Source organism: Andrena cerasifolii, chromosome 3 (assembly GCF_050908995.1).
Source record: "Andrena cerasifolii isolate SP2316 chromosome 3, iyAndCera1_principal, whole genome shotgun sequence".
Classification (NCBI taxonomy): domain Eukaryota; kingdom Metazoa; phylum Arthropoda; class Insecta; order Hymenoptera; family Andrenidae; genus Andrena; species Andrena cerasifolii.
In genome coordinates, this window is record NC_135120.1 from 2,154,165 (window position 1) to 2,179,730 (window position 25,566).

Below are 25,566 nucleotides of genomic sequence, written 5' to 3' on the forward strand. Positions count from 1 at the left end.
CGAAGACAGCAGGCACGTCTTCACCCGCGTTAGAGGAACGGCCACCGACTCCCGAATGACTAACAAGGCAAGAGGATCTACGGGGAACGAGATGTCAAAGGGTTTTTTAGGTCGATTCAGCCGGCAATGAATTGTTGGTAACGGCGCGTATTAACGTTGTGAATAAGGATCAACAGCCAGTAAGCTGTCGAACATTAATCGACACGTGTGCTGCATCTAATTTCATGACCGAAGGATTCGCGAAGAAGCTGGGTCTACCACGGAAGACATGTTATGTTCCACTCGGGGTCCTCAACGATATGTCGACGGTTGCAATACATATGATAAAGGCAACCATCCAGGCGGGTGTCGGCGACTATCAAAAAACGCTGACCTTTCTTACGGTTCCTAACATTTCGTCGTTAGTGCCTGACCGACCGATCGATCGGTCAACCATCGCGGTTCCAGGTGGAATTAACTTAGCTGATCCCAACTTTCATCGACCTGCACCTGTCGAGATGTTATTGGGATCCGGAACCGCATTGTCATTGTTATGCGTGGGGCAATTAGATTTGACGCCGCCCAACGGTTCGGGTCTATTCCTTCAGAAGACAGGAGCGCACCAGCAGCTCCGACGGCAGAACGCAGAATCTGTCATTTAACGGCCGCTCTTCAATTTGATTTAGCGCAGTTCTGGGAGATCGAAGAGGGTCCCCAAGTCCGGTATTTGTCGGATTCGGAAGCAAAAAGTGAACAACACTTTCAGGCCCACACCACACGGAATGTGGAAGGGGGATACGTCGTGGCGCTTCCGTTCAATGAACGAATAGCACAACTACGAGAGTCTAGACCAGGAGCCCTGAAGCGATTCGCTTCCCTTGAACGAAAACTGCAAGGGAATGCTGAGTTGCGAACACGATACCGCGCGGTGACTCAGGAATATCTGGATCTCGGCAACATGTCCGAGATCACACATGTTGAAACGTCCAGGAATGGATATTATTTACCGCATCACGGTGTCAGCAAGGACAGTAGTCAAACTACTAAACTCAGGGTCGTCTTTGATGCATCAGCAAAGACCAGTACGGGAATATCTCTTAACGACACTCTGCATACCGGTCCGAAGATTCAAGATGACTTGTTATATATACTTTTACGGTTTCGCACACATCAGTATGTCATCACCGGTGACATTGAGAAAATGTACCGGTAGTTTCTCATTCGACCAGAAGATCGACGGTACCAACGAATTCTCTGGCGTAAAAACGATGGCGAGATTAAAACTTTCGAGTTAAATACGGTGACGTTTGGGGTCTCGGCGGCACCGTTCTTGGCCATTCGTAGCCTGAAGAGATTGGCTCAGGATGAAGGACATCGGTATCCTCGTGCAGCTGAAATTCTGCAACGGGATTTTTATGTGGACGACGCGCTCACCGGAGCGTCAACGAGGGAAGACGCGCTCGCGCTACGGAATGACCTAACAGAGCTTCTAAAGCTGAATGTTCAAAAATGGGCTTCGAATGATCGCAGTCTTTTGCAAGGATTACCACAGGATCCAATTAACAGCACTCTTCACTTCGGCGGGTCGTCTACCGTGATGACGCTCCGTGTCGTTTGGAATTCCGCAGATGATTCCATTATTTACGCGGTCAAAACTAAAATGATTTCATCGCACATCACCAAGCGCTTTATTAGCTCCGAAATTGCGAAGATATTTGACCCATTGGGGCTTCTTGGGCCGGTTATTGTCGCCGCAAAGATCTTGCTCCAGAAGATCTGGAGCTTAAAGGTTGATTGGGACGAGTCCTTGCTAATGGACGTTCATACCGAATGGACTCGGTACTATTTACAATTACCGTTATTGAATAACGTCATATTTAAACGCAAAACCATAGCCAGCTCAGCGTCGAGCATCGAATTACACGGATTCTGCGACGCGAGTGAGAAGGCTTACGGAGCGTGTATATACCTCCGTACGATTGATGCGCGAGGTCGCGCGCAGGTGGAACTTTTGCTGGCAAAGTCAAGGGTGGCTCCTTTGAAGCAGCAAACGATTCCGCGGTTGGAATTGTGTGGGGCGCTGCTCCTCACGTCTTTGATTTTAACTGTTCAGCGAGCTTCATGCTTTGAGATGGATCGAACCATTCTTTGGACTGATTTCACTATTGTGCTTCATTGGCTGAACACCTCAACGCACACCTTGAAGACGATCGTCGCGAATCGCGTCGCTTAGATTCAACCGCGGACGAAAGTCAAGGATTGGCGCCATGTACGGTCGGTCGACAATCCAGCGGACCTCATTTCACGAGGTCAAACACCGGAAGAAACCCATCGACACTTCCATACTGGATAGATATTCGTCGTGGGGAAAACTTATCCGGATTGTTGCGTTTTGTTTGCGTTGGAGACGTAACAGCGCAAGGGGTGTTCTCTCAGTGACGGAACTGATCTATGCGCATAACGTAGTCATCAGGCTTTTGCAGCGTAGTTATTTTTCAGAGGAATTTCGCTGTATCACTAAGGACAGGGATGCAACAATAAAGGGCAAATTAACCAAACTGAATCCATTTGTAGACAAGGATGGGATTCTCCGGGTTGGAGGTCGCTTGCGGCATTCGAAGATGCCATTTTCCCAAAAACATCCCATCATTTTGCCAAAGGCTTATACTACATCTTTAATAGTGGAGAATGAACACCGTATTCATTTGCATGCGGGAGTGCAAGCCACATTGTACGCTGTAAGGCGCCGGTATTGGCCTATCGATGGTCGAAGCCAGGTCTGGAAGACCAATAAGAAGTGTGTACGTTGCTGTCGCGCACAACCACCACCCGTGGAATATGTTATGGGTAATTTACCTGAGGCCAGGGTGATTGAGTCGCGTCCCTTCACCAACGTGGGAGTTGACTACTGCGGGCCTTTTTATATCAATGAAAAAAGGCACAGAAACCAGAATCGGGTCAAGGTCTATGTAGCTATTTTTGTGTGTCTGGCGGTCAAGGCCGTCCACCTCGAACTGGTCAGTGACCTAACTAAGGAAGCATTCATTGCCGCCCTTCGACGTTTCATCGCTAGACGAGGATTTTGTACAAATTTGTATTCAGACAACGGTTCAAATTTTGTCGGGACGAACAATTTACGGCAACAATTACGGTCAGATGACCATAACGACAAGATCCAGACCTTTCTTGCAGAGAGATCCATAGAGTGGCACTTTATCCCACCCTTGGCTCCTCATTTCGGTGGATTATGGGAAGCTGCGGTAAAATCGTTTAAGTTTCTTCTTAAACGTGTCGCAGGGGCTACTTTATTTACTTTTGAGGACTTGAATACTCTTATAGTTGAAATAGAATCCATCTAAAATTCCCGTCCTCTCACTTCCATTTCTGCCGATCCTAATGATCTCCTGGTCCTTACACCTGGACATTTCTTGATTGGCGATTCAATAACGAGCATACGCGAGCGCGATTTCAGGGACACTCCGTCCAACCGCTTGTCAAGCTGGCAACAGATCCAAAAGGTGAAGCAGCACTTCTGGACTCGATGGCACCAGGAGTATTTAAACGAGTTGACAAGTCGCAGTAAATGGACCAGCGGCAGCCATCCGATCGGGGTGGGTACTGTTGTCCTCCTGCGAGATGACAAGGTGCCATCCATGCAGTGGGCGTTGGGCAGGGTGCTCAAGGTCCATCCGAGCGCTGACGGCATCGTGCGGACGGTGACCCTCAAAATGGAAACGAAGAAAAGTAATCCTTAGATTTACGAGCCTGCCTGGCAGACGTTGGGTCTGATGCCTGTACTCGCCTAACACTTGGGACCGTTGGAGGGTTGCGTGTGACATGGAGCCACAAGGACCTTCTTTGATTCGACTCCGGCGGTCCCGGGGTTCGGTGAGATTGACCAGGCGTCCTGTGTTGCCTTTTGGACGCTTCGAACGATGTCACGGAGACGGCTGTTTAGCCATAAATTACTTTACGTAAACTCACGATTTCCGGAGTTTTCCCTCTCTATGGGGCTGGGTGGGCCGTACCTTTGGCGATACTGCAACCAATAAGAAGTACGCTAATTGTATGGCCCACCAAGGAATTAGCCTGGGAGGGAGGATATGGACTGGGAGGAATCAGAGACTTCATCACGAAGGTAGAACGGAAAAACTGTCTGACCAAGTAGGTCTCCTCCAGAGTGAGAACGAATAGTTAAGAAAACTGCAAAGTTTCGCAGTAACAGTGTAACCGCTCATTATTTCCTTGCTATCAATTATTGCTTGTGATACCTACAATATATTCAGTTAATTGTTTTGTTACATGCAGTCCATCAGTTATTCACCCTTACCACAGTAACGCGTCGTTTAGGGTATCGCGTCTTTCTTAGTGTCGGAAGTACCGTAGCGGGAATTTACGACTCCCGTTGACCCGTCTTCAATTCAGTCGGGCTCATTAAGAAATCGCGTGAAAAACAAGAAGTGAAAGTAACTTTTACATTTAATGTGGAATTATGATCCTTCTTCCTGTGCTGGTAGCTTTCTGACATGCTTTAAGTTAATATATATTCTAGTTTTATTGGTTTATTTAACTTTTTACAGCTATGGTAAAGGAGAATACACGATCTGTATATTTTGTTTCTACCTCTAAACAAATAGTTGTGTACCAAGCGAGATCAAGCGGCAATTTTTGTTGCAAAATAAAGTTTGAATATTCTTGAAGAAAGGCGCGTTGTATTTTCCTGCGATAAATTGCGATCTTTGAGTTATTGTCATTTCTTTGCCGTCCGCACCGTTTATCGAGGAGTACACTTATGGCGTTGGATCGGAATATCGTGTTTCCCCTCATTAGTATGCCTAATTCTATACCTAAATGACCCTGCTAGTTTAATAAATAGTATATTTACAGCGTATGGTAAAAATCCGAAACAGGCAAAACACACAGGAAGGAAACGTACGCGCAGCTAGCGAAAGTATAGGAAGGACATTAAGAAGGAGTAAGAATGGGGGACGAAAGGGGGGAAGAGGAGGAGACAGGAATAGAGATAAAGAAAAAGATAGAAAGAATACAGAGGGAGAGAAGTAACAGTACGGGAAAAATAGAAGAATATTTTGGTAAAAAAAGGGTGAGGGTGGAAAATGATAGGGAGAGGGAGGAGGCTTTCAGAAGCAGTAAGGTAGTGGCAAGATCGCCACAAGGGCAGGGGAAAGGAGGGAAAGAAGAGGAAGAAGGTAAAGAAGAGATGATCGAAATATTGAAGATTATGAGGAGGGAGATAGCAGAGGGGAGGGAAGAGATGAGAGAGGTAGCGAGGAAGCATGAAGAAAAACTGAAAAAAGAAATAAAGGAATTAAAAGAAGAGTTGAGAAGGAGAGACGAGATATGGGAGGAAGAAAGGAGGGAGACGAGGAGGGAAATAGAGAAATTGAAGGAGAGAGTAGAAAAAATAGAGAAGGAAGGAGGAAAAGGGGAGGGAGGGATAAATGAAAGAATAGAAAAGCTGGAATTAGAAATGAAGGAAGGAAAAAAAAGGAGAGGAGAAGACAGAAAAGAAGGTAAAAGAACTAGAGTGGAGATTGGAAGAAAAGGAGAGAGAGGAGAGGAGGAATAATATGTTAGTGAAAGGAATACAAGGAAAGGGGCAGAATGTGAAAGATGAGGTGGAGAAGCTATTCAAAAGCATATGAGTAGAAGAAGAGATAGAATCAGTAAAAAAATAGGGAAGGGGGAAGGGATGGTGATAGTAAGAGTGAAAGATAAGGAGACCAAAAGAAAGGTGATGGAAGTAAAAAAGAAGCTAGCAGGTAGAAAATAGAGAATGGAGGACGATTTAACATGGAAAGAAAGGAAAATGAGGTGGGAAATAGAAGAGATTGCGAGAGAACAGAGAAGGAATGGAAAAAGAGTACTAGTAAGGTATGGTAGGATAAGGATAGAAGAGCAATGGTGGAAATGGGATGAAAAGAACGAGGTGTTAAGGGACGAAGAAGGAAGGGAGAAAAGTGGAAGTAGGGAAGAGGTAGAGCGGATAGGGAAAGAGGGGGAAGGGCAGGGACAAGAAGGGAGAAAAGGGGGATAGAAGGAAGGATGGAAAAGACACAGAGAGATGAGAGAAAAGGGAAAGAAAGGTACAGGATAGCATGGTGGAATGTGGCAGGATTAGCGAGAAAGGACCAACAATTCTGGAACAGACTAGAAAAATGGGATGTGGTGATAATGTTGAAGACATGGGTAGAGGAGAAAGGATGGGGCTGGATAAGAAGTAAACTACCGAAAGGATATATTTGGAAAATGCAAGTGGCGAAGAGAGAAATAAATAAAGAGAGAGCGAAAGGAGGAATAGTAGCAGGAGTAAGGAAGGAACTGGTGGAAGGAATGACAGGGGGTATAAAAGAATGGGGAGAAGGTATGATGGAAGTAAGCATTAAAATAGGAAGAATGAAATGGAAGATAATAGGAGTGTACATAAACGGGGATATGGAGGAAAAACTGGTAAAATTAAAGGAATGGACCGAAAACGGGGAACAGGAGTGGGAAACGTTAATAGGGGGTGATTGGAACGCAAGGACGGGCAGGAGAGGAGGATGGGAAATGGAGGGAGGGGAAGAAGTGATAAGAGAATCGAAGGATGAGATTGAAAATGCAGAGGGAAAAAAACTAATAAGATGGCTCGAGGAGCAAGGATGGGGAATATTAAATGGAATAACAAAAGGCGATGAAAGGGGAGAGTACACATACGTAGGGCCAAGAAGTGAGACGGTGATAGACTATGTGATCGGAGAAGTAGGAATTGGGGATAAGCTGGAAGGTCTAAGGGTAGGAGAGGAGGTTGACTCAGATCACCACCCGCTGATAGTAACATTGAAGGACAGGGCAGAAAGAAGGACGATGGATGAGGGAGGAAGGAAAAGTAGAGAGAGAGGCGTGTGGAACGAGAGCGGTAGGGAGAAATTCTGGAAGGCTGTGGCAGGGATAGGGGGGAGGAGTGGCGAGAATAGGAACCCAAGAGTAGAAGAGGAGATTGCAGAGGGAAAGACAAAAATAAGGGCAGCACTTAAGGCGAGTGGTGGAGAAGAGGAAAGAAAAAAAAGAGGATGGTGGGACGAAGAGTGTGCGGAGGCAAAAAGAAGCACAAGATTAGCGCTGAGGAGATGGAGAAGATCTGGAGGTGAGGCCGCAGAGTATAAAGAGGAAAAGAGAAAGTATCAAAGAAAATGCGAAGGGAAGAAAAAAGAAGAAGGTATGGGATGTGGTGAATAGAGGGAGGAAAAGAAGAAGGAGGGTGAACGAGGAGATAGAAATGGAAGAGTGGAAGCAATATTTTATGAGGATACTGGGGGGTGTAGAGAGAAGAGTAGTGGTGGGGAAAGAGAAAATGCGGGAAATAGAGGCAGAGGGGCGATAGAACTGGAAGAGGTGGTCAAAATAGTAAGGAAACTGAAAAACGGAAAGGCGACGGGGCGTGACGAAGTGCCGAATGAAGTTTGGAAGTACGGAGGGCTGCAAGTGCAGAAGTGGTTATGGAAAGTGTTAGGTAGGATATGGAGAGGAGAGGGATGGCCGGAGGAATGGAAGGAAGGGCTAATAGTGCCATTAATTAAAAAGGGAGAGGGGAACGGAGTGGGGGAGTATAGAGGAGTGACGATAATGGACACAATATATAAGGTGTATGCGTCGGTAATCGCGGAGAGGCTAGACAGGGAAATGGAAGCAGGGCAAATGATCCCAGAAAATCAAACAGGATTCAGGAGAGGAAGGGGGACGTTGGACAACGTGTATGTCCTGAACTTTGTAATAAATAAAGGGATAGCGAGGAGGAAAGGAAAGATAGTGGCACTGTTTGTGGACTTAAAGGCAGCGTTTGATACGGTGGATAGAGGGATACTGTGGAAGGCCATGGAGGATAGAGGAGTAAGTGAAGGAATAAGGATTAGAATAGAGGAAATATACAGGGAAACAAAAAGTAGGGTAAGGGTGGGCGAGGATATAGGGCCAGTGAGAGTAGAAAAAGCGAAAACGGCCAAATTGAAAAAATTGTAAAATGTAAAAATGTAAAAAGGGTAAAAAGTGTAAAAGATAATAATGTATGTTAGCGTGTTTGTAATGGTTTAGTAATAAGGTAAATTGTAAGAAATGTAAATGTAAAGTGTAAAAATGTAAATAGAGAAAGTAAAGGGAAAGGGGTAAAACGATAGAAAAGACGAGAAGGACCGGAAGTTCTTGTAACCCTACGGGGAACAATAAATATATACATACATACATACAGTATAATATTATTACAGATACACAGCCAAGATGCACAATAGCAACTTGTACCCGTGTTATGGATCAATAACTAACGCCAGAAAGAATTGTTATCCCAAAAATATAATTATTACTGAAGCATACGCAAAAGTACCGTTGCAAAGTTTGCTGAATCATACGGTTCTGAGGATACTTCGACATCAAGAGAAAATAATTACCGTGGACAAAAATAGTTTTAATAATCTTAATCTAATAGTTAAATGTGGCTGCGATGGGACATCCGGAATAAGCGAGTGTAAGCAAAAATTTGAAAACTCTACTATTTGCGATTCAAACATATTTGTTTCATCTATTGTGCCGGTACAACTGATATCAGGTGATCCAAATAGTAAAGAAAAGATGGTGTTGTGGCAGAATACCCAAATATCCTCGCCCAGATTTTGCAGGCCTACTCGAATTGAATACACACGCGAGGCAACAAATGTGGTAGTACAAGAAGTAAAAAAAATTGAAAATTAAATTAAGCTTTTAAAGCTGACCACAAGGAAAATGAGCAGCAACAATGTATCCATACGCCACACATTGCTAGTTACAATGACTGATGGGAAGGTGTGTAATGCGATAGCAGAAAATCGCGGGACTCAATGATGTTACCTTTGCCAACTGACTTGCAAAGACTTTAATAACCTCGATTTGATAAAAAAAATCCGTCTCTCGGATTTACCCTACGTGTTGGCAGCATAAAATCCAGCAGCGTTGCACTTCGTCGTCTTAACTAGCGGCCACCGAGCCCGGGCCCAACGGGCAACGAGGAGCTGCCGAGTTTCCATCGAGCTCGGCGGCTACACGCCGTCCATAAGCTTAGCATAGAGGCTCGGCCCGTCACAGCACGGCACGGACGGCCCGGCTCGGTGGCTGTATAAACCGACCTTTACGGTCCAAACACCCATATCAGTTCTGTGTCAGTTCCGTGGTCGCAAAAGGTACCGTTTGCTTGTTTGGAATGGAGCAGCAAACACTTGTCAGTTCCGTATCCGACCAGTGCAATTCGACTGTCTTTCGTACACGTCAGTTCCGGACTGTCAGTATCAGTGTTAAAAAATATCGTTTGCGTGCATTACAATGGAGCAGCGCACACTTGTCCGTATCAAGGATGTCAGGAGATGTCAGTGTTGAACCTGTATCCGTTCAGTGAAACTAAAATTTGGTTGCCATCGATATTTGCGGTATTTGCACTGAGACGGAGGCCTGAAATCACTGCAGGGACGACCTTTTTTATGACCGTGAAAGGTTCTCGGGCCGAGACTCTCGAACCACGGGCTTCGCCCAGCGAGCGGGTCACCCAGCGATGAGGAATTGGTTCTTCTAGCCTTACTTTTAGACGAAGAGGATGCCGCCGCAAAAAGAGCGAAAAAGCGAGGTAGATTTCGGTACATCCAATATTAAAAAAGAGAAAAGTCGAAAGGAAGTATTGGACTTTATTCAAAGATTTCCTAAAATACGATGATAAGTTTTGCAATTACTTTAGAATGCCGCAACTTTTTTTTTAATTGCTAAAATGGATTCAACCCACTATCGCTGTAATTAGGATGGTCTGTTGCATACAACGGCACACATAACTTAACATGCACTATCAATTTTTCGGAATTTATCCTCTGCTGCATGCGGTCTCTGCCGTTTACAGCCGTTTACTGATTCACGCTGTCAGACCAGCGACGACACGTCTCGACACGGACCGTCACAAACCGACAAAACATTCTTCACGACGATGTCGGCCGGCGTCGGTCCATGCCGTTAACGTTGCAGGTCGGTGCCGGATAGTCCCATGTAAAACGCATGTTGCAATGTTTTGTCGCGCCGGTGATGCACTGTGCCGTTGCCGGTACGTGTCGGTCCGTGCTGTATAGTGTAAATCAACCTTTAGATGTAGTCCTACGTTAAAATTCACTGTTTCAAGTGTTACTGTGGTAACATCATTTACAACTAAATTCAATGAGTGAGATGCACATGGTACAAAAAAGGCTCTAGGATTTGTATTCCTAATTTTCTTCTGCAATCCATTACGTTTAACACGCATATTTGCCCGTTATTATACCCTTGTTCACGCATATCTTCAATATCTAAATCATAATCTGTTAAGAGTTCACTTAAAAAATAATTGTATAGACCTTCCCATGAAATGACATAACCCAGAATTAGGACGTAAGCCCCGGTGTGTCCAAGGCAGGCAGTTCGAGTGGGGCTACGGATATCCACTGCTAGCGACTCGAGCTGCCAGGATACCGATTGAGTTCGAACCGCTGCACGCCTTGGCGTAACCATCCGTGTACCAACCGATCGAGACACAGGATATTGCCCGATCTCTAACGCCGATCCTCCATCGTAGAGGATATACTGCCCGGCTTCGAATCTCCGACCCACTAGCAACAAGACACCAGCCACGCCCAATCGCAACTACGTCTCCCCCCACAGATCGTCAAGACACCGCCCGGAGGTTGCGGAGTGCGCGATCAAGTACTATAAGCCGTTTGTAGATACTACATCATCAACTACACTGAACCCTGACATACCGGCTGATTCACCAGGCAGATTCATATCCCCGGAGTGACGTACATCACAGCCTATTCGACTGTATCGCGCGATAAAAATAAATTTGTAAAATATTTTTAGATTTCACTGTTAAAATTTTAATTAAAACACTGAAGAATCGACATACCCTAAACTTAGTAATTTTGCGCTCCGAATTTTCTCTATCTTCGGATCGACATATTTGTGCGAATGTTCGTTCTCAAAAATACGTAGCATTAAGACAGAACAACGCACTCTGCTGGGTGAATCCTCGCTCTCGTCTTTGGTACGAAAAGCGACGTCCAGCCTCCTCCTTGATATTTTAAATTTACCCAGCACGTCTCAACGTGCGCGAAGATCTAGTTTTCCCAAACTTGATTAAATCTTAATGCGCCACGCGCGGTTCATATGGTACGCGCTTGAAGAGCTTCGAGCAGCTCGATCGCCGCGGGGATCACTCAATTCCCATGCCTGGAGTAGCCCAAACTGAGCTCTCAGCGAGGAAGTACTGTACATCAGAGCCGCCCTTAGAGTTTGCGGGGCCCGCGACCAAAGTGTGTACTTCAGCGTCACTTAGGCTTGACGGAAATCTATTCTAATAAAATTACGAAGTAAAATTTTTTCAGATGTGGATAACAATAAACCTGCTGATTGGGTATTTAAAAAAATAATGACTTGTATGTTTATTATTTCCACAGTAAAGTACAATTATTTTTCAAATTCAGCACAGTGTAAAGCGGCTTTAAAACATGAAAATTTGCGACTAATAAATGCCAAATTTATTTGTCGAAAAATAAATAAAATATCATCGTATAATCATAAAAAGCTGCCGTTTTCAAAATCCCTATTTTTCAGAAAACTACAATTTTACGGCATTTCATAATTCTGCTGATATGGTTTCTATCGTGTATTTCTTATATATTTTTAAAAATATGTATGAAAAATTGGCACCTCGACTATTATACTTAATTCATTTAATTTTTATAAAATGAAGTTCCTAAGCGCAGGGACCTCCAAGCACCATCGAGGCAAGAGCCCCGCCCGCCTGGTGCTAAGGGCGGTACTGCTGTAGATCATTTCGCAATAACAATACAAATTTATATTTGTTTTTTAACTTATTTGCTTTAAGGATTTGAGGCTTTCATGTTCCGGATTTTTATGATTATTAATTGAGGCTTCCGGGTTGAAGCCGTGTCCATAAGGAATTATATCCCGACATTTTTCCAATATTGCAGCTTCATCAGACGATCTAATGACATACTGATACTGGGTTGTGCGTTGTAGTGCTCAGGTATTTATATTAGTATTATAACGGTCATGGTTCACTGATCACTAATCTTTTAGTGATTAGTCTCGGTGTGTCATTAGACCCCTTGATGAAGCAGTTGCAATGTTGACAAAACGCCAGGAAATATTTCTTTTTGGACACGGTTCGATTCTGAAAGCATTAATTAATAATTATTTGTTTTTTAATGGAATTTTCTTATGTTTCAAGAGGGATAGGTTGATTAGGATTGCAATGGCATGTTGAAATGTACCGCGTACGATGGTTTATGCCATTTCGGAGCTTGGCTAAACGATGAGAAATAGTCTTCCCTCGTTTGTCCCGTATGGGTTAAATCTTGGAAAAATTCAAAAGCTTTGTAAGAGGCTAATTAAAATGACTTATTTAAGGGATATTAATTTTGCACTTTCGTATTCTCAGGTATGTTCGAATGGTGTTTAATAGCCTTTGTGCCTTTGCGTCTGTAAATCATCTACATTGGCATTTGTACTACTTAAACTCCAGGATGCTATTGGAACATATCGTAAGTAAATATCTATATTTCTACTTTTTACGCATTTATGGGATTAATATTTTTAATAAGTATAGTTGCAAAATACAAATAGAAAATATGGCACAGAAAAGACTTAGAATTGAAAAGGAACTCAAACTATTGTTACTACTTCAACCCCAATACAACTCGACGCGACACGACGTGAGACAACCCATTTGCTTGTCGCAACCATTCTGCCCATCCCGCTCGTCATCCCGGAAAGCTTTCCTTCCAAAAAGGACACTATTCCCTCCACCACACACGCTTTCCCTGCTCATCCTTATGCGCGTCGCTGGGCCTCGAACGCGTTACCGGGCCCTCTGACGAATTGGGTTTTATCCCAGCGGACCTGCATCGTCAGAACTTCTCAATGTACATTCATATCTTAAAACTAAACACGCTATCGTTCCGATACTACATATTCTGAGCTGATATATTTTTTAATTTGACAAAACTTGCGTTGTAATTTAGAAGGCCAGTGTCGAGCCTGAAACTGGTGAGCTTATACATATTCAGTGGTACGTGACGGCGTTTGATTTTGCAACGACCGAGCGATAGAGTCTATTTCCCTCACTTAATGAAATAAAAATATTGATAATAATTTTGTTATAACCAGAATTATGGAATAAAAATCAGGATTATTACGGGATTCGGCTGTTACTTTTATCTAAGACCTATGCAGGTCCCCGTCCTTTAGGATATGGCACAACGTTAAAATTCATAATAAACGAAATGAGAACCAGAAATGCCATGTATTACAAAAGAACGAAAAGAAAAATTAAAGAGAGTACCAAAAGGAGGATCTTTGACATGGATTTATTTAGATCTAACAATACAACTTTTCGATCGAAACGGAATCGCAACACTGTTACTATTTTATGAACGGCGAAAGAATTATAATTTACTTCCTTCTCTCCATCCAGACGCAATCGTACAACACATGGATAACGCCGTGCAGCGTGACGATAATTGGTCGAAGGAAATTACCACACTTATCATAATGGTTGGATCAATCTTCAGTCATAAAAAAATATTTAAAAAAAAAATGAAAACCGACTCAAAAAAATAAAAATGCACCAAAAAGTAAAAAATAATTTTTTTCCTTATTTAATTTACAACTCCCCTTTTTTATGTCGACGCCATATCATTTTCACTGTGTATTGGTGTAGACTTAAAAAATTGAGAGTCGTAGTTGAAATAAGGAAAAAAAAAATTTGTTGTGTATTTTTATATTTTTAAAGTCGGTTTTCATTTTTTAAAATTTTTTTTATTTTTTCCTTTTTAGTTTTACTGTTATTGAAGTTACATATATAACTCCATTTATTTTAAAAAAATGGGCAGGCCTGCAAAAGGAGCTGTTCGTAAAAAATCGGTTTGCTAGAACCGGAAGATTCTCAAAATAAGCGACTTGAAAAAGTGAGAATAAAGATGTTTCAAATTTGTTATTATTCACCAGTACTGGCAAAGTATTGGACCAATATTGATGCAGTTTAGAATGAGACAACCGGGGCATCGCCCTCCTTCGAATAAAAAAAAGATCATTAAGATCGGTCCATATGCTGAGGAATTATGCGCGGGCAAACATAAAAAAATACAGACGGGTTGAATCTATTACCTCCTCCTCTTTGAAGTCGATTAAAAAACAATTCATCATGACACCAACTGGGGAAATACTCTACAGGGTGTCCCAAAAATGTCGGAGTTCCTTGAAAGGGGTGACTCAGGGGGTGATTTGAAACAACTTTTTCCTTAGCGAAAATATTGTCCGAAGCTTCGTTAACGAGATATTAACAAAAAAAACCGACCAATCAGAACGCGCGCCTTCCGCCCGAGCTCCTGTTATAGCGTTGGCTACGCGGCAGGCGGCTGCGCTTGTACTACGAAGGTATGAACAAGCAAGTCGGTATGCACCGAAGGAAATCGCGTTACACCGTTTTATTTTAAAGCGGAATCTTAAATAATAATTGTTTGAAGTGAGAGGACAAGAAATACGCAAATTTGGTTTTCAAATAAGGCATAAATGAAAAGGTATGTAACAAAAAAAGTGTGACAAGTGATCATAATTCGTTATTGAGGTAAAAATCCGTAGTTTAATCACGGCCAACATAACTAAATTTAAAAAATAATATTAGGTGTATGAATAAATTCTTTCAAACTGGATTTACATAATTGGTATAAAGCAACCGAATTTCCATCGCAGTGATATTCGTAAGCTAGCAGAAAAATGGCAAAAGGTAATTAACAATAATGGAAATTATTTCGATGATTGAGTTGTTTTCATATTTTTTAAATCAAACTGTTATTGAACCCTAAAATCGAACAGAATTTATTTCTACACCTAATAATCACTAATAAATTAAATAATAAGTGCTTTTGTTTTGAAATTCAAGCGCGTGTTTATACTGGTGGGCCTTGTGGAGGAGACATGACTGTAAAGAAGGCCTCTTCAAAACAGTGGCCGTTTGAGAGGGATGCAGGACAGATTTTTTTAGGTTACGACCAATCGGACTTCATGCCCACCTTTTCTCGCACGGAATACGTCAACGCGTGGTTTTGTTTTGAAATTCGAGCGCGTCCTTATACTCGAGAGATAAGGGACCTGCCTTTAATTAGAAGGAAGGACGAAGCAGGTGGGACTGCGCGCAGTCAGCGAGTTACCGCCTTTCTTCCTGTGTCTCTCCGCGAGATGTATTTAAAATTAATCAGGCTGATGGGCCAAAGCATTTCGCCAGGGTCGCGGTTTATGACCGTATTGTCCTGCGAGTCGGCGGTAGAGAACGATTTGTTTTGGGTAATTTATGGCTTAGCTGGTTCCGCCTCGTAGCTGACGTGACCTCAGAGTATTGGAAAACGGAAACGGGGATTGGTATGCCTTTTCTTCTTTATAGCAACTCGAAGACTTTCTGTTTCTCTTCTCTTCGGGCCCTTTTGAACCGAAACACGTGGCGTCTGCTGTCTATCTAGATGCAACGGGTACATTGGCAGTAAAAGGACGGAGCGCCGACTTAGGTGAAAGTGTAGGATGGGTCGCTCGTTGCACATCTGCAAAGAACGTGTGTTTCGAAAATGTGCTGGCTTCTTTTTACCTAAAGCCTCTTGTTCTGGTGGGAGTTAACTCATAATGGAACGAGAGAAACTACTTGGGGGTAGAGGAAGTTGCTTGGAAAAAATCCTGTCAGTCAGCTAGCAATCTCGTCCCAGAAATGTTCTCCGCTCAAGAATATTACGCCATGTTCTGGGTGTACGCCCGGAGCAACGGGGTCGCAAGTGCTACTGTGCGAGCGTTTGCACGGGAATACCCGCACATCCAAACCCCCAGCGAGGATAGGATTCGGCGTTTGGCGTCAAGATCATTCTCAACGGAGCCAATGATGCCGCAAGGCGTGCGTAGACGCTGAGGGTCGTCACATCGAGCAACTGCTCAACTAACATTGCTCGGCCCCTTCCGGGGCCACCAATTTTATAACGTAGGAACAACACGTTCCATGAAAAGTAAATTAAGTGATCAGTGTTAGTGGCCGTGCAGTGAAGTGAATATTCGGTACATTAACCCGGACGCACTTGACGTTGCGATCCTTACCTTCGGGTGGTGTTATACCTGCGATCAGCTGAGCAGTGGGCGCAACCCTACCATAAATCTTTTCGTCCACCGATGACCAGGATCGGCACAGTGACCTACTTAGTGACGCAGGTTTCCGAAACGGAAGGAAAGGAAGGAAAGGAATGCCCGTAGGGGTGAGTATTATTTAATTTATTAGTGATTATTAGGTGTAGAAATAAATATTGTTCGATTTTAGGGTTCAATAACAGTTTGATTTAAAAAATATGAAAACAACTCAATCATCGAAATAATTTCCATTATTGTTAATTACCTTTTGCCATTTTTCTGCTAGCTTACGAATATCACTGCGATAGAAATTCGGTTGCTTTATACCGATTATGTAAATCCAGTTTGAAAGAATTTATTCATACACCTAATATTATTTTTTAAATTTAGTTATGTTGGCCGTGATTAAACTACGGATTTTTACCTCAATAACGAATTATGATCACTTGTCACACTTTTTTTGTTACATACCTTTTCATTTATGCCTTATTTGAAAACCAAATTTGCGTATTTCTTGTCCTCTCACTTCAAACAATTATTATTTATGATTCTGCTTTAAAAAAACTGTGTAACATGGTTTCCTTCGATGCATGCCGACTTGCTTGTTCGTACCTTCGTAGTACAAGCGCAGCCGCGTACCGCATAGCCAACGCTACAACGGAAGCTCGGGCGGAAGGCGCGCGCTCTGATTGGTCGGGGTTTTTTGTTAATATCTCGTTAACGAAGCTTCGGACAATATTTTTGCTAAGGAAAAAGTTGTTTCAAATCACTCCCTGAGTCACCCCTTTCAAGGAACTCCGACATTTTTGGGACACCCTGTATACACTGTCACGTCTTGAGTAGCGGTGTTGAGGACAGTGACAAGGTATGGGGTTACAAGGGGTTTTTTAGGAACGCAGGAAATTTTAGACGCGAAAGCGAGCTTCGTGGTACAGGGAGAGCTGCGAGATTTAACCCGGGAGTAGGCGCGCCAAATAACTTACGTTAGTAGGCGCGCGTCGGTCATTTCGACCGATGATAATGTAATGAGAAATAACTTAATAAAAATGACTAAACTAATATAAATAATGCATAACATTGTATTTTAATTATTTCAGAATCGTTATACATAAATAATTTTCATTTTTATGATAAAATAAATTTTAATCTGTTAACGAAATAAATAATAATAAATGAAAGAAAATAAATATAAACTATATAATAAAATATAAAGTAAATAAATATAATTAACTGTCAATGAAATAAATAACTAATTATTCCTCGCTTAATAAACTAGAGTCGCTCGCATCATTACAACATTCCTTACAAAAGTAGTGTATGTTCATTGCATATGAATGCGTTACATTTAGTACATTGTTTTCCCGTTTTTCTATTTTTTTTAGTACTACAAAAATAACTTCTTCCAGGATATACTGATCCTCGATCATTATTTGTTTTTTTAATGATATTTTGTATTTCGTATTTTATATTATGCAGTAATGTTGTGATTTTTGACCTAGCATATATATGTTTTTGCACTAAATTAAGTGCAAGTTCTTTTAAAAAGTAACGTCGCACCGAGGTATTTTTTTTATTATTAGTTTTAATAATTATTTGTGCGTTTATCCCAGCCATATTTAAAACTGAAAAAATTAATCTTAGTGACCATCTATTACACTTTCTCGCAACAGAATATGTTCCTTTCATCTCGTCGACGACATCAACCCCTGCTTTCGTTGAATTGTAATAACAAATAATTTCTGGTTTGTTATTATTTTCTGGGATAATTGTGTCATCATGATGCATTGTAGACAAAAGTAATACACATGTATCTCTTTTCGGTGTGTAAGAAACTAAAGTCATATTTTCGCAAAATCCAAATTGACTGGAATGAACATCTGCTCCTTTAGAAATAAATGTAGGAGGTATCTCCCATTTATTTTTTCTCAACGTTGCAACGGAAGTCAAATTATGCTCCTTTAGAAGCTTCTTAGCGAGCGGTATCGAAGAAAACCAGTTATCCATTGTTATGTTTCTACCAGATTTTGAAATAGGCTTTATCAAACGTAAAACAACATCACTACTGGCATTACTTATATTGAAAGGACCATCCGGTTGCTGACCTGCATAAAGGGTCTAGCCGGATAAGCTTAAGGAAAACGGCCCCAGCACCAATTTTAATATTTATGTGTTCTAAATAATGCTCTTTGCCTAAAAAACCACTGAGAAAAATTTCAGATCTCTACCCCCTCTCGTTAGGGTGATATGGGGATAACAACCCTAAACTTTACTATTTTTTTTCTCAGGAACTACTTAAGATATTTGAATGTTTAAAAATGCAAATAGTAGGTACTTTTTAGCTCTACCACATATATTTTTTTCGAAATTGTAGATCAATTGTTAAGGGTGAAAATAAAGGAATTCATTTTTGGGGGGTTGTTTTGGCAAACAACCCCTTGAGTGACACCTACGAAAAAAATCAGGAGTAAAGCGTCACTACTTAAGTATTATCTATTTAAGTTACAGAGGGGTCGGATTGGTGGAACATAGTAAAAAATAAATAAAACGTATATAAAATCTCTTGGCATATTGTACTAAATAGGCCGGCCGCATGACCAATAGGGAGGCAAAAAATCGTGCATGTTTAGGATCTTTTCAGGAAAGCTTAGGAAAATGTATATTCATAAATGCCATTACGTTGTAAAACTTACATATTTAACCAGTTTTGGCAATTATTAATCAAGCGCTTTGCGACGACTGCCGCTGATTGAAAATGAATCGTCTGAAATAAACAATTCGGACATTTTTAGATAATGTGTTGAATATTTCTAAAAGGAGAACGCGTTTAAGGTTTTGTGTGTAGTTTACACATTAATAAAAAAATAATTTTTTAACTTACACGTTATCGACTTCTGGTTCTAATCTTCGTCGCTGTCTTCGTCAATAACAGCAGTTACGGTGGTTATATCGAATAATTCGGTTAATATTTCCGCTGGCTTAATAATTTTTTATTTGTAACGCCCATGTGCTAAATAATAAATTATGGCAGCAACATGGGAACAGCATCCCACAGTCCTATTGCCATTTGCACAATCACAGGTATAGCGTTGTATACCTGCAGAGGTGTTCGAAGGTTCGTACTGAATATAGCACTGGTATGTTTTGCTGTTTATGTGCCTTGAACGGACTTTCATTTTTATAATATTGCTATTTTCTTTATAATAGTCTACGTTCAAAACATCCTCAGTATTCATTAGCTCGGCGAGGTAGCATACCGCTTGTGACAACTGATATGTACCCGTAAATACCAGCTTCAGTTCGTTTTCCGTAAGTTCTGGAAAATCTATGAGCGAAGTTGCAGACATTGTCGTAAAGGGTTTTTTACGTCGATTTAAATGTTCTGTTTCCACTAATTCCTGAAGTGTGTTTCGTTGAGATTGACGTTCTTTCATATATTCAATTATCGTGTCAGCGAGTTCTGGGTCAGAATTTAATCTCTTCCCAAACATATTATGTAGGAATCCAGCTATTCGGCATAACGATTTCAGACCTGGTAGCATCTTATTGTCCATGCTGTGGTGCAATAAACGATACTTTTGCCCTATAGCACCGTGTACTGCTTCTACCACCCAACGTACTTTTGTCACAAATCGGGAGGCATTCGCTTCTTCCGTGGTTAATTGTGCTCGCTTCCCTTTAAACGCCGGCATTAAAACATTATATCCTTGATCCTGCATGATCTGTACAGCATCCCGGAATCCACGGTCGACAATACAAAAATCACCTGGCCGTAAAATTGATTTTAATCCAGTGGGATCTTCTAACAGAGTTTTGATTATACTGGCATCGTTCATTGTACCATTAAATGGACCTGCTATATCAACAACGTAGCCATTTGTTGTGCAGATGGTAAATGGCTTGCATAATGGTGCCTTTTTCTGTCCGGAGTACGATTTCCTCTGATACACATTATTGCTACTTTTTCCGTGTCTAACATATGTCCCGTCAAATATCAATGCCAATTGTGTATCTCCAAAGTCAAAAAGCTTTTTTGCAACATAAGCGGTTTCAGCCGAAATCAGATCCTCCCTAGATTTTGCATTTAGTCCAAAGCAAGTTGGCAAGACATCCTTTTCAAATGCATTCATTATTTGGTGGTAATAATCGGACACTTTCTGTTCATATTCTAGGCCGAGTATCTGCTGAATCATTTTGTTTGAGCTACCACTTCTAAGCTTAAATAGAAATACCACTAGAGCTTGTGTTACTGTCCGTGACCCGCTGTTTCGCATACTGGTGAACATTTGCCGCAGTTCTATAATGTTTTCCCAGTTAAGACCAGTGAAAGTATTTAATTGTTCTTCGGATAACGAAAAATCGCCAATCTTGTCATGCAATGATACATCCACTTTGCTCGACAATTGATTGAATAGTAATGACACCTCTGATACTTCTATCGTACTGAAATTAGAATGTGCACGTAAAAGCTGGAGTTCGTCCGTATAAAATCTTTTTTTAATTATGTGCGTAGCGCAACATCGATTGCCTTTTGGTATATAAATCTTTCGTTTTGCAAATGCTTGAAGGCGTGCTTCAAGTGGTATTACGATGAGGCGACCGCTTGTATAGCACAGGGTACAATATCTGTGCGTAGATGCAACTCTTTTGAGCGGCAGTTCTATGAAGTTGGCTTCCGAAATCATATTTCTGGTTTGTACATGGAAGTCTGGATCCATTGCAGTATTAGCAACACCATCATTCTCATCTATAACTGTTTCTGGACTCTGTGCCCTATACGCATTCAATCTGCATTTGTTGCAAAATACAGAGCCAATTGTCACAGTGTTGCTACAGTGTGCTTGGTATCTTATTACTTCATCTTCCGTAATAATTCGTTTTACTTTCCCGATGAATTTCCTTCTTGATAAATTACAATTAATGCAGTTATCGGCATTAGCAGTTTCAGACATCTCAAAGTATATTAACACTACCACTTTTCGTTGCACGACTAAAGACGCTAGAGAATCTCCAACAATTAACAAAACACATGAATGTTTCGTCGCATAGCAACGCGATGCTCATCTCATAGCAAAGCGCTGCTCATCTCATAACAACGCGGTGCTCATCTCATAGCACTGTGTTGTTCATCTGATATATTCTCTGTTCAATAGAAGTGTCAGACGTATCTTTGTTATTAAACCAATTGTCGAGCAAAGTGGATTTATCATTGCATGACAACATTGGCGAAGAACAATTAAATACTTTCACTGGTCTTAACTTGGAAAACATTATAGAACTGCGGCAAATGTTCACCAGCTGGATTCCTACATAATATGTTTGGGAAGAGATTAAATTCTGACCCAGAACTCGCTGACACGATAATTGAATATATGAAAGAACGTCAATCTCAACGAAACACACTTCAGGAATTAGTGGAAACAGAACATTTAAATCGACGTAAAAAACCCTTTACGACAATGTCTGCAACTTCGCTCATAGATTTTCCAGAACTTACGGAAAACGAACTGAAGCTGGTATTTACGGGTACATATCAGTTGTCACAAGCGGTATGCTACCTCGCCGAGCTAATGAATACTGAGGATGTTTTGAACGTAGACTATTATAAAGAAAATAGCAATATTATAAAAATGAAAGTCCGTTCAAGGCACATAAACAGCAAAACATACCAGTGCTATATTCAGTACGAACCTTCGAACACCTCTGCAGGTATACAACGCTATACCTGTGATTGTGCAAATGGCAATAGGACTGTGGGATGCTGTTCCCATGTTGCTGCCATAATTTATTATTTAGCACATGGGCGTTACAAATCAAAAATTATTAAGCCAGCGGAAATATTAACCGAATTATTCGATATAACCACCGTAACTGCTGTTATTGACGAAGACAGCGACGAAGATTAGAACCAGAAGTCGATAACGTGTAAGTTAAAAAATTATTTTTTTATTAATGTGTAAACTACACACAAAACCTTAAACGCGTTCTCCTTTTAGAAATATTCAACACATTATCTAAAAATGTCCGAATTGTTTATTTCAGACGATTCATTTTCAATCAGCGGCAGTCGTCGCAAAGCGCTTGATTAATAATTGCCAAAACTGGTTAAATATGTAAGTTTTACAACGTAATGGCATTTATGAATATACATTTTCCTAAGCTTTCCTGAAAAGATCCTAAACATGCACGATTTTTTGCCTCCCTATTGGTCATGCGGCCGGCCTATTTAGTACAATATGCCAAGAGATTTTATATACGTTTTATTTATTTTTTACTATGTTCCACCAATCCGACCCCTCTGTAACTTAAATAGATAATACTTAAGTAGTACGCTTTACTCCTGATTTTTTTCGTAGGTGTCACTCAAGGGGTTGTTTGCCAAAACAACCCCCCAAAAATGAATTCCTTTATTTTCACCCTTAACAATTGATCTACAATTTCGAAAAAAATATATGTGGTAGAGCTAAAAAGTACCTACTATTTGCATTTTTAAACATTCAAATATCTTAAGTAGTTCCTGAGAAAAAAAATAGTAAAGTTTAGGGTTGTTATCCCCATATCACCCTAACGAGAGGGGGTAGAGATCTGAAATTTTTCTCAGTGGTTTTTTAGGCAAAGAGCATTATTTAGAACACATAAATATTAAAATTGGTGCTGGGGCCGTTTTCCTTAAGCTTATCCGGCTAGACCCTTTCTAAATTATAAACATAAAATGATTCAGCGTCAACGAGAGCAAATACTTTCAAGCCGTATTTAGCAGGTTTTGATTTTATATATTGGCGAAATGAGCAGCGGCCCCGGAAATCCTCCAACATTTCGTCAATTGTTACGCATGGACCTAGAGTATAGTGTTTCATGCAATTATTCACGAATGCTTCATAAAATTCGCGGATACGAGCTAGTTTGTCAATAGCTTTTCTTTCTTCTCTATCCTGGATATTGTCAAATCTTATACATTTTAGAAGAAAACTGAATCGTTTCTGTGACATAGTCGCTTTGAAAATGCCAATTCCAGTTCCATCTTTACTATATAAATCTGATAAATTTTGATGCGATGACCGCAAATACCCAGCTAAATAGAGTAGTCCAATAAGCGCTTCGATTTCATCGCCATTTGTTTCTTTCGCATCTCGTTTTCTTTTGAATTTATCTTTTTGTTTATTATTTATATACAAATTAGTATACAGAACTATTATTTTCAATCATATCGTGAGATAAAAAAAGTCTCCACGCATCAATGACAGTTTTAGCATTTTTAGCAGTAGGTCTTACGCCTTGACGTTTATTGACAATGTTATGTTTTTTAGTTTTACTCTTGTTCCTAGGTGGTATTTTAGACCATATTGTTGTTTTATCTTTGCCAATGTAATGCATTGTGGAGTACTAGAAAGTTTATTTTTATACAAATGATACATTGTAATTGATTTTAAAAATACATATAATGTTATATAAAAATTTGTGCGAATGCAAAATATAAAATTATATTGTCTATTTATTAATTTATCACTTGATTTTTAATTTTTCATAATAGTAATTATCTAATATATGTATTTTATATTTATATTTGTTTTTCAAAAAAATATACTTATAAATTTATGATTTTATAAACGTATTAATTTTTTTTATTTTCCTCCAATTAGAAACTGCATCTTGAAAATAAAGAATAAATACTTACGTTTCCTTCACTCAAAGTACATGCCTCCTCTACATCTGATATCTCTATATCCGCACAATCAATTTCCGAATCTGTATTGTGATCGGATTGTATAACATAATCGGAATCTTCTGCGGAATCACTGATCTCGTCTTCAATGTTTTCAATTAATAAGAAATCTCGGAAATTAATATTGGCGATGATTGCCACACAGTACGCGTTGTATACGACAGACGAAATGAGAGTAGCGTTAGCAGGCGCGCTATGGTCGAAAAGACCGACGCGTAACAATGTATGTTTTAAAACCTACACGAGTGTACTAACTGTCGCTCCGCAACATAAACAAGTCGAGACCTCCTTGAAATGAGAATAGCTCCACGGAAAAAGTAAACAGTCGAACGCTATGGATCATGTTTCAAAACATACGAAATCATCGGTGGAAAAGACCAACATGCGCCTACTCCCGGGTTAAGAGGGCTGTCTCATTTTTGTTATGGGCCGAATCGATCGAAGCGTCCCACAGTGGGGTAGGAGACCCTAAAACTTGGCGATAATCGAAATACAAAAGAATGTTTACACATCAGATGTTTTATCCCTGGTATCGTTGAAATATGTGCGCACAATAAAACGTATATCCACAGCCTTCTACAACTCTTCCTTCTTTACCTGAGTCGGTCAAAAACAGTAAGCTGTAGGAACGCCATTACATGTTTATTCCAAGCGATTTATCAAACGATTTTGTGTAGCTATTTTTTGTGTTTTCTGTGTTTTAAACTTCTCTTTTGCGATGAAGACGCCAATTTCAGGCGATTATTTAATTACTTGTTGTTATATGTTTGCGGCAAGCAATAATACCTTCATAAAGTTTAATTCAAAATTGCCTTGTATAACCTTAATTAACATAGCTGATCTACAAAAACAATTAAACATTTAGTTAACTTCCAAGGCCGATCGAGCATTGTTCTTTGCACAATTGTCATCTCTGATTATCAAAGAACTAAGATTAACTTTCAGATTGTGCTCGTTTTTGCTCGAATCCCTAAAATTTCAAGTTATTCAAAAAGGTTCCGAGTTCATGAAAATAGTGTCTTTTTCCAATCCGGATATTTTTAATCACTTTTTATTAAGTTCAGATCCCGTAATAACCAGCAAGAGACGATTATCCCGCAAAAATCGTGAATCTCTGCCCAAAGAAGCTTTAAACTTATTATTGCCTCTAGATATAAGTCGTGATGATCATACTACACCGTTCCAGTCTGATAATAAATATGATGGCACTGATGGCAGTGATACTAGTTCACATGATCATTAACATGATCGCTGCATTGCCGTATCATAAAAATTAACATAAATTCACTTAAATTAAATTAAATTTATTCAAATAAATTCACACATTGTGTTATAGAATATGTAGAACAATGTATTAAATAATGTTAAAAGAGGAATCGTTTGTTTTATTTACTTTAAAATAATCGTTTTTAATTAAGTTATTTAATTAACATAAGTTTCCATGACGCCTAGGAATTAATGTCAACTTTTATGGTCTTTTATCCCACTGTGCGGCATCGCCTTTGTTTACGCGTTCACTCCTTAAACATGAATGATGGCAATAAAAAATTGGTGATTGTTAGTTCAAGATGTTCCCTTGTTAGTTAACCGCTTTTACTTCAAATAACATTTCAAATCATTTGCTGAATTTTATTCACTTGTCATAAGCACAG

General features: G+C 40.4%; 1 protein-coding gene across 2 annotated transcripts in view; it reads left to right on the top strand.

Annotated features, from left to right (window-relative positions):
* LOC143367024 (GDP-D-glucose phosphorylase 1) overlaps positions 1-25,566 on the top strand; it is a 505,990-nt gene that overhangs the window by 457,118 nt on the left and 23,306 nt on the right. For both annotated transcript variants that reach the window (XM_076808627.1, XM_076808626.1), the window contains one exon: positions 12,476-12,578. In XM_076808627.1, coding sequence (XP_076664742.1) covers positions 12,476-12,578 — 103 coding nt within the window. The remainder of the gene's footprint in view (positions 1-12,475; positions 12,579-25,566) is intronic.